This window comes from Branchiostoma belcheri, unplaced genomic scaffold (genome assembly GCF_001625305.1).
Source record: "Branchiostoma belcheri isolate BF01 breed outbred unplaced genomic scaffold, Haploidv18h27 scaffold301, whole genome shotgun sequence".
Taxonomy (NCBI): domain Eukaryota; kingdom Metazoa; phylum Chordata; class Leptocardii; order Amphioxiformes; family Branchiostomatidae; genus Branchiostoma; species Branchiostoma belcheri.
In genome coordinates, this window is record NW_017803912.1 from 109304 (window position 1) to 119448 (window position 10145).

General features: G+C 40.5%; 1 protein-coding gene across 1 annotated transcript in view; it reads right to left on the minus strand.

Moving 5' to 3' along the window:
• Nucleotides 1–884: 884 nt before the first annotated feature.
• Nucleotides 885–10145, minus strand: part of LOC109474332 (asparagine synthetase [glutamine-hydrolyzing]-like) — a 12751-nt gene continuing 3490 nt past the window's right edge. The window contains exons 3-11 of the mRNA XM_019774619.1: nucleotides 9772–9856; nucleotides 8324–8503; nucleotides 7243–7338; nucleotides 5891–6018; nucleotides 4260–4386; nucleotides 3161–3267; nucleotides 2165–2265; nucleotides 1801–2038; nucleotides 885–1085 (exon numbers count right to left, since the gene is read on the minus strand). Of these exons, the coding sequence (XP_019630178.1) occupies nucleotides 885–1085; nucleotides 1801–2038; nucleotides 2165–2265; nucleotides 3161–3267; nucleotides 4260–4386; nucleotides 5891–6018; nucleotides 7243–7338; nucleotides 8324–8503; nucleotides 9772–9856 (1263 nt within the window). The remainder of the gene's footprint in view (nucleotides 1086–1800; nucleotides 2039–2164; nucleotides 2266–3160; nucleotides 3268–4259; nucleotides 4387–5890; nucleotides 6019–7242; nucleotides 7339–8323; nucleotides 8504–9771; nucleotides 9857–10145) is intronic.

A 10145-nucleotide genomic window follows, 5' to 3' on the forward strand; every position in this document is an offset into this window, starting at 1 on the left:
GGTAGCAGCTTGCATATATGTAAAAACGACGTCCCCAGATAGAGGAAAGACGGCCTTGTAGGTCGTTGACTAAAAATGTATTAAATCAATTTATCTATCTGTTTATTTGAGGAATATTATTTTCTCAACAGCGTAAGAGGATTCAGATGTTTGTGTTGCAGAAAGAAATTGACAGCTCTTTATTTTGTACTCTGAGCGATATGCCGTTATAAAATCAATGTGTTTGTTTATCTATGTGCCGGAGCCTACTAGTATTTTCTGAATGGTGCATTATTTCTCTCTCTCTCTCTCTCCCTATATATATATATAGTATAGATAACACACTAAGAAGACTGGTGCCCCTGCCCCTAAATAACACACCAAATAAAATCTTACCTTAAACGCCAAACAACATTTTACTAAACATTGTACAGTTAGAGTTTTAAGACCTCATGCCAAATGATGTTAACTTTATGGCTGACGAGTTAAAGATTGTTCCCTCTGATTAGGTCATGTTGATTTGATTATATGGATGACATCCGCGAGCGCATGAATTTCCGGCCGTTTCCACAAAAAAAGTTTTCAACCATACTGTAAATCGTAGAAAACAGTTGCAAAATGAGCAACAATATACCGTAAGTTACAAAAAAATAATAAATAAAAACTATGAATGCCAAAATCAAACGACAAAAGACGAAATTGTAAAGAAATGAACTTGAAGACTAGATTATTCGCCAAACCATATTCTGTCCCATTTTTTCAACCTTCAAAACCACGTACATTTCATAATGAAAACAACTTTTTTTTTGCAAACTTTTTTTTTATTCGCAAGCGCGCATCAGTTTTGAGGTTCCCGGAGGATGTCATCCATATAATCAAATCAACGTGGCCTTATGCAAAAACTGCTAGGTGTGCTTGTAGTGTTTGAGTGTGCGAGCGGAGGGGTCTTCGCTCTTGCTCCACGGTTGCATCCAGTAGTAAGGGATCCACTTGGACTTGCTGGGGAAGTGTTTCTCGAAGATCTGGCGGTAGTAGTAAGCCTCCTTGGTACGTGGAGGGTTAAACGGGAAGGTATTGGGGGCGTCTTCCATCATCTGATCATTGATCTGTGAGGTAAAGACATGAATTAATGAATAACACCTAAATGAATTTATAGTTTAATCGGCAAATACCTCACAGACAAAAGGTGCACGACAATTGCACGACAAAAGTATAGCGACAACTTTTTTCAATAACAAAGCAGGATTTTATATATTCACCTATTTTTGCATTGTGCGGGTTATTGCATTCAAAGATATTATTCAAATCTGTCTGTAGCATCGAGTCTCTTGAAATCTGTTGTACTTGATTTGAGAAATGTAAATAGCTTGTTACATCAAACTCCACATCTACACTGTAGCATCTTTCTGTTTCCACATTCCATTTATAACTGCTGATTCTTAACCGGGTTATCGTTTTACGGATTTCAAATGTATCAATACCATACAGGTATGTTTTATGTTCATAGCAGTTTTTTTTCCGATTTCTTAAGAAATTTTTAAATTATTTCAGAAACAACTAAAAAAACTCTTTTGCGCATGTGTATCTCATAGGCATAGCCGGAAACGAAGTTGGTAATGTGGGTAGGTAATATAACCTACATTAAAATTCAAGAGGTTTTATCCATATATGTCCATGGCAATTGAGAATGACCTTTAAAACATGTTACATAAAGAGGTCATGGGCACAGGGGTTTGATTCCAGGCTAACCATTTCTTCTAGCTCTTGCAATGCCATACAGACAATGGACAAAAGACATCAAATTTGTCAAGCTTTAGTCACCTGCTCTTCCACATATTCCTGGAGGGTTTCGTACCACGATTTCTTCACAGACGACACACCGTCGCTGAATCCCTCCTTCGGGCGCCACAAGATCTCATCGGGCAGGAGGCCCGTTCCGTCAAACGCCTTCCGGAGGGTGTACTTCTCGATCCCGTCCTTGGCTCGTCTCACCTCGGCCGGCAGGGACAGGTAGTAGCCGGTGAACATGTGGTCCAGGAAGGGCACACGCAGCTCCAGGCTGGAACAAGAATTCAAATCAGAGATTCCAAACTCCCGTGAAGTTTGAAATCCTCAAAATCCTCGAAAAATAAGATTAAAAGATCGATAACTTATTTTTATTGGTCAATTGTGACTTCTGGCTTACCCATGAGCACTTGGCATTCTGTCCGCCCTCAAGACGTCGTACAGGTACAGGTCTTCCAGCAACCGTCGGCTCTCCACATCCGCCTCCTCTGCAGAAGGAGCCTATAGATGTGAGTAGAAAACTTCATTAACAGGTCATATCTAAGCTGCAGAAGTCGATATACATTCAAAAGCACGTAAAAATAATTTGCTTTACCCTTGAAGATAAATCAATGCATTTTTGGACAGACGTAGAGTCAGGTTAAGTCAAAGTTTACAAGTGCACAGCAAATGCAGGTACAATGTAAGGCAAAGGTTTTTTTTAATGAGATCTCGAAATTATTAGACTTTGGCCCCCCTGGCGGATTGGGCTAGAGAAGAAGTGACGTAAGTTTTTTTTTTTTATAATCATTGAAAAACTTTAATAATTCTTCAACATTCGTCAAGCTTAACATTATTTGGCGAAGGCATGAAGTCGTGGAACACTTAGTTACATCTATTACAATCTAGTATGCATAATTTTTAAGATACCCAAAACAAGTATATAGGAGGCACAATGTGGAAAAACAGCAAGGTATAGATTAATACTATTAGTCCCATATCCTTTTTAAGCCTTAGGGGAGGTGGGTTGTTAGTCCACTGTTTCTTGGGCACGGTTCCCATCTCTCTCCTTAAAAACTGTAACGTCGGCGGAAAACATTCAGTGTCTTCAAGACTACCTTTTTTTACTCAACAGTTAATATGATTTGTTGTTAATTTTCCATTTTGCTTTTAGACATTGATATGCAAATTCAGTCCCATTATTATTTATATCATTTGTCATATTTATTTCGTATGTTTTATGTTTTTTATTAGTCTGTTTCTTTTTTTTTATTATTACCTTTTGATTGTACTTAAGTTACCTTTTATTATGTTATGTATGTCACAGGGAGCTTTGAAAAGCGCCAAAATGGCGATATGCTAACCTGTATAAATAAAATGAAATGAAATGAAATAGGCAGATAAAATGTACACCCGCCTTGTTGAAGAAGATGTATCCTTGAGCTAGTTCGTCAGATCCCTCCCCGGAGAAAATGACGACAGAGTCTGTCTTGGTGCGTATGTATTGACACAACAGGTACATAGCTAAAACAGACGGACAACATTTACCTTCATAAATCGTAGTGTTGCCTGGCTAAATATAATGCCTCTTGCAACACTTCTGCTGGTCAGGGCCCAGACTCTTGATGACCAATGCCTCTTAGTCACGGAAATTTTAAACATTCTACAAATGTAACGTTGTTCGTCTATTCCAAGATCAGGGTGTACTTGGGCCAATTTTTCAAGTATCAAAATGTTTCACTTTCAGTATAGAAACTTGAAGTACAAGTGATGAATGATACTTTTTAAATTTTTGATAGCGATGAGCGGTTTTAAAGTTGCGCAGCTTCAAACTTGAGTCCATTACTTTGCAATGGCACTGTATAGCTATAGACACTAATAGATGAATTCTTTGGCACGCCTGATATGGCACTCCAATTTTAGCTGCTTAGAATCAGTGACAAGTAACGTTATAAGAGCTGCAGTATTACTTTTACAAGTCTAGGTGATCTATCCCAGCAGCCAGCTCAAAACAAGGACATTAACTACATGCCACCAATGAGAAATTATGGCACTCCTATGTGTATTTTTAAAAACCAAGGCCATGTTGATTTGATTATATGGATGACATCCTCCGGGAGCCCCAAAACTGATGCGCGCGTGCGAATAAAAAAAAGTTTTGCAAAAAAAAAGGTGTTTTCATTATGAAATCTACGTGGTCATGAGGGTTGAGCAAATGGCACAGAATATGGTTTGGCGAATAATCTAGTCTTCAAGTTCATTTCTTTACAATTTCGTCTTTTTTCGTTTGATTTTGTCATTCTACGACATTGGTATAGTTTTTACTAATTTTTTTTGTAACTTATGGTATATTTTTGCTCATCTTGCAACTGTTTTGTACGATTTACATTATGGTTGAAAACTTTTTTTTTTTGGAAACGGCCGAAAATTCATGAGCGCGCGGATGTCATCCATATAAGCAAATCAACATAGCCCAATCAGGATCATGGACAAGTGAGAGCTGCAGTAGTACTGACCTACAGATGCCCGGACAGTGATAATGTCATAGCTCTCCAGACTGTAGATGACGTCTTCGATGGCCCGGATCCCCTCCTCTGGGGTGAAGGAGACTTCATGGTGCTCACTGCCGATGTACTTCGCAACCTGGAAAATATACACTGTAAAAAATATACCCCGTAATCCATGACCAGGTGAAGTCACATTGGAATCACATTGCGTTCAGACGCAAATCGCGATGCGGGAAAACCGGGTCGAAACTACGGCCGTGTTTATGTGAAGTCACCCAAGGCGCGATTCGGGTAACTCACATTCCTCACATCTGGTGGAACCGTGTCCGATCATAATACGCTTGAGCTACATTTATTGTTGTTTGATGAAAACACGCAAGGTAGCGTGTTATTAATGTCAGAGGTCAACGACCTGCTTGCTGATGCCCCCCTCCCAGTGTATCTCGGCTTAATGCCGACGTGGTCCCGCCAGAGGCGGTGAAGCTCGCTCTAGAACGGACATATTATTTGACCATTACTGCTCTTTAAGTTGCTGCCACGTAAAAATTGGAATTGCATATAAATAAAGAAATATCACCCCGAAATACATGACCAGGCGACGTCACATTGAAATCACATTGCGTTCAGACGCAAATCGCGATGCGGGAAAACCGGTTCGAAACTACCTCCTGAAGTGGTTTCGGATCGAGGAACTTTCGATGTGATTTGTAGCGTTCAGGGCCTGTTCAGACGGTGTCAGTGAAAACGCTTTACATCTGGTTTCCACCGAAGCCGGTTTCATGTGGCCCGGTCTGAACGCTCCAAATCAAGTATTTCAGATCGTGGGGTCGTATGGCGTAGCGGCAGAGTGCGCGACTCGGAACCTAGAGGTCCCGGGTTCGAGTCATGACATGCCACCGATCTTGTGCCCCTGGGAAAGGCACTTTACACGACTTTCCTCACTTAGCTCAGGTGAAAATGAGTATTGTCCTGTAATGTATTTTTCCCCTGTGTTGGTGGCGGCATTAATATAAGTTGATAAAACTTGAGTGTGTCGTCACCACGTCTGGTGATTACATGTTGGAATAAAAAAAAAGTATTTCAGATACCGTACCGGAGGATACATACCAGGATCAAAGTTGGTAACTGCGTTAATGGCATTGTCTATGTCCGATTAATTTTTTACATGCATTAGTGCCAGCCGAGAATTCTGCCTGTGCTGACCCTTGTAATGATTTTTTTCATTGCCAATAAGGCCATGTCGATTTGATTATATGGATGACATCCTCCTGGAACCCCACAATTGATGCGCGCGTGCGAATAAAAAAAAGTTTTGCAAAAAAAAGTTGTTTTTATTATGAAATCTACGTGGTCATGAGGGTTGAACAAATGGGACAGAATATGGTTTGGCAAATAATCTAGTCTTCAAGTTCATTTCTTTACAATTTCGTCTTTTTTCGTTTGATTTTGGCATTCTACGACATTGGTATGGTTTTTTTGTAACTTACGGTATATTTTTGCTCATTTTGCAACTGTTTAGTACGATTTACAGTATGGTTGAAAACTTTTTTTTTTGAAATGGCCGAAAATTCATGCGCGCGCGGATGTCATCCATATATTAATCAAATCAACATGGCCTAAATACAAATTCCAATCCATACCGTCCTGGCAGCCTCCACATCAGGACTGCCCTCCATCCCGACAGCATAAGTCTGGACAGGGTAGATGATGCCAGACTTCTTAGCATGCTTCAGCAGGAGTGCAGAGATCAGACTGGAGTCCAGACCACCTGGCAAAGAGACGACACATACAAATGTGGAGTCTAGCGCTAGTGAAATCTAAATTGAAGTAAGAATATTAGCGGTGAACCACTGATTAATCAAATATAATCAAATATAATTGGATACTATGTAAATCTATGTGTTCATCTTAGCCTCTACAGCTTTTGTTCACAACAGCATGCTACTGTAGGTACCAAATTTCAGAATGAGTAAAAAAAGCACTGGCCAGATGTTTTTTTAAGTACATCTGAGTAATTTTGAGTACACTTGGGTGAATTTTACGATTGCAAAGGTGCCGATTGCTATTGTTCCAACGTCACTTTTTTACGGCGCACTGCCACGGAATTGGCGTGTGCTCCGTTATCGAACGAAGCAGACATAAAATTTTCTCAATAATTGTGCAAATTAGCTCCTGATTTGCATAATTGTCATCTTATTACTAGTATCTTCAGTTACCTACATACCAAAAATCATGACAATCCGTCAACCGGTTCTTGAGCTATCCTCCATTGAAGATTAAAAAAAATCGCTCCTGCAATTACAAAACAAGCCACTAAGGGGCCCAAACTCATGTCACTTCTTTCTACCATCATAAATTTGTGATTCTAGCATGTCCAGATCATACCAAATCGGAAGTTCTGCTGCAGTGCCAACAAAAGCCGCCAGGGGCCCCAAATCTACTAATTTCTAGATCTTATGAGGATCTACTTACCTACCAAATTTCATGACAATGCATATTAAGATTTTTGAGTTATGCTGTTCACAAACAAACAGGAGACAAACCAACAGACAAATCGACAGACAGACAGACAGACGGACAAACGCTACGAAGGTCATTACAGCTTCTCTAAAAGTGTAAAAAAAACAGTGTATACTAAAAAAATGTAAGTACAGTAGACAGCTTTCTTAGGAGTTCTAACTTAGTATTTACAAATACATGTGATGATTTCTGACTAATTTGCATTATCTTGTCTTGACTTGTCTGACTTTTGTTCCTTTTTCGACTTCCAAAAATCTGTCTTCACTTCATTTGCATATCAATCAGTAGTTTGTGCTGATAAACCTGCTTTCCCCTCTGGTCTCTCAGTCACTGACGAAAGCTAGTGGATACTAGCTGAAACGTCTGACGTTTTAAAAATCATATCCAGTTGCTTGAATAACTGCTTTTTGGCGTATCGTATTACCTGGATGTCTAACCTTCATCGACGTACATGTGATGATTGGTTGCCTACCTGATAGCAGACACCCGATCCTACGGCTTCCGATCAGTCGCTTCTTCACAGCTCCTTCCAGGAGAACTCGGATGTTGGTATAAATGTCTTCCTTTTCTAGAACACAACACCAACGTTAATCAATGCAGACAAAAGCTTAAACAAGACTGGCAATGAAAACATACATTGCCATGGCGACGGTGGTTGCTGGTAGGGTTATTGTTTGCATGGCACTGCCATCATTTCATGATTTTGAGGAAGACTTGGTACTTGGACTTAAGTCTAGACAGATACAGTACACTCCTCGCCTGAGTGCATAGTGAACAGGCCCCGGGGTGCAGAAAGTAGGGCCATCTGGGGCCGACAGATCTTCAGGGTTTCAGGAATGTGGGCATAGATGTGGGTCTGAGAAATGCCTGTAGACATTCCGCATGCCTGTGGACAAAATGCCTGTACAATTCCTAGAATTCCTGCGAATTGAACACAATACTGTACCATTAGGCTCCTCCCTGAGACGTCGCCAAAACGATGCTTGATGTAACAACATGTATGATCTGGTAGATTTATTATATTTCAGTAAATAAGACCTAGCTACCATTCAAAATTCGTGACATGTCCAGAATGGGAAAAGTCTAAAGCTTGTATCTAAAAACTGGAAAAAAATGTCACTGTGCTTTTGCCACCTTCCATACCAGCCTTTAGGTCAATTGACCACAACATGAAAGAGCTGAATTCATTTAAAGAAATGGCAAAAAGGGAGAAAAATGAAGATGAAATAAAACAATTTTTTACGGCTCTCAGTGGCAGATATGAGATGTTGTCACATCGGCGCACCAAATCCGTAAGGTGTTTTTGGCACCCTTACAGACAGATTAGCCTACGAGGCTCGGTGGGCGTCACTCCACCATATAGGTGGGGAAGTCGTGTAAAGTGCCTTTCCCAAGGGCACAACGTCGGGCCACGGTGAGTATCGAACCCGGGACCTCTCGGTTCCGAGTCCAACGCTCTAACCGTTGTGCCACCGACGCCACTGCAATAAAACAATACTCAATACATACCTATGACATAGACTGAAAAAAAAAACTATAAAGTTGAAACTTACCCTGTGGCTTGACGAGAGCGTCGTACTTGGGCATGTCTCCAATCTTGTGGAACCTGGCACGTTCCCTCAGAGTGACCTTGCCGTTGGGACTGAGGTCGTACGCCTCAAAGTGACCCGGCGGGAACGGTTCAATGTCAACTTTGTTGTCGTCATCATCATCATGGATCAATCCCATCAACCCTATTCTCAAAAAAAGATATTCATTTATTTCTTTATCACTTAGCACTCCTAGGTACGAAAGTATTGTTTTGGGGGACCAAGCTCTGGATTTGTGCCTGTGAGGAAAGAGTAGGTTGACAGCATATGGGTAGGAGGAAGGTTGACAGACAGAATGACAGGAGATCAAAGTGGCGTGGCGTCGGGTGGTGTAGTGGTTAGAGCTATCGACTATGAACCGGGCAGACCCGGGTTCGATTCCGAGTCGTACCCGGTACATGTCTGAACATGCGCCCCGACGTTGTGCCCTTGGGAAAGGCACTTTACACACTTTCATCACTCCACCCAGGTGTGAATGGGTACCTAACTTCGGTTGGGGAAAGTCATATTGAGGTCACCTTGTGGCGCCGAATGGCAGCCGCACAGACCCTTGCGACAGTTCCACAAAAAATAATTGTGGAACAAATATGTGTATTATGTGTATTATTTGATTGTTGATACCCTACATCAATTCAGCCGTATAAAGGCTGCGACTGCACGGGTACTGTTTGGACAATAAAAACCATTTATTTGGACAATAAAAACCATTTATTTATTAAAAGGTTTGACACAGGAAGTGAAGTGAATGTGAACGTCTCAGAATCCGACCGGAAGCCAATAAGAATTGGTCAACATGAGGGAATTCAGCAGGCCGATGATTACATACATCCTGGAAGTCTACAAAGATTTCTTGTCTATGTTTCAAATGGTAAGAGTTTGTGTCACATAGACTACCAACTCTCCACCCTATAACACTTTTCTTACAGAAGTAATTAGTAAAATTAGAATCAGTGCCCACCCCTTGGAAATCGAAAAAGGGCGATATATGAAACTACCTGTGTCGGAGAGAATTTGTAAATATTGCTGCTCAAATGCAGTGGAAGACGAAATTCATTTCATCTCTAACTGTCAAATTTATGACGACATCAGAAATCAATTATTTACCACCGTGTCCAAAATGCTGCCTTACTTCCCCACTATTCCTTACCACAAAAAAGCAATTTTGCTACTAAAATAAAAAAACCCACATATTATAGAAGAGGTGGGTAAATTCGTCTTTCATTGCCTAAAAAGAAGAAGTCAAACCCAGCAAAACTAGTGTCATGTCATGTTGTAGCATATAGTATAATGTTAGAAGTAGATATAGTCTCACATATCACTGTATTTTCTTTCTATGTTGTTTGTAACTGCAATTAGCCCTCGGGCAAGTACTAGTATTTGCAATAAACTTTCTATATTTCTTACAGACTCACCCTTAGCCTCCGAACAGACGGCCAGAAAGCCATCATCCTTCAGCAGACGGAACATGGGTCGCACCCCGTATGTATCTCGCCCAAGGTAGACCTGGGAGCGACAGAAATATTTGCAACATTAAGGATGGCCATATTTCTGGATTTTGTACAAAGTCACACTGAAAGAAAAAACACTGAAATAATGTCTAACTGCAACGACTCGTGTATAGGTATAAAGGTGTATGTGGATTTTTTTTGTTTACTGTAATAATTTTTGCCACCTGAATTTAAAGCTTTCCTTTTGCACTCAAGCGTCAATGGGCATCCGTAGGATGTCTATATATATATATATATATATATATATATATATACTATAGTAGAAGTAGTTAGTTGTT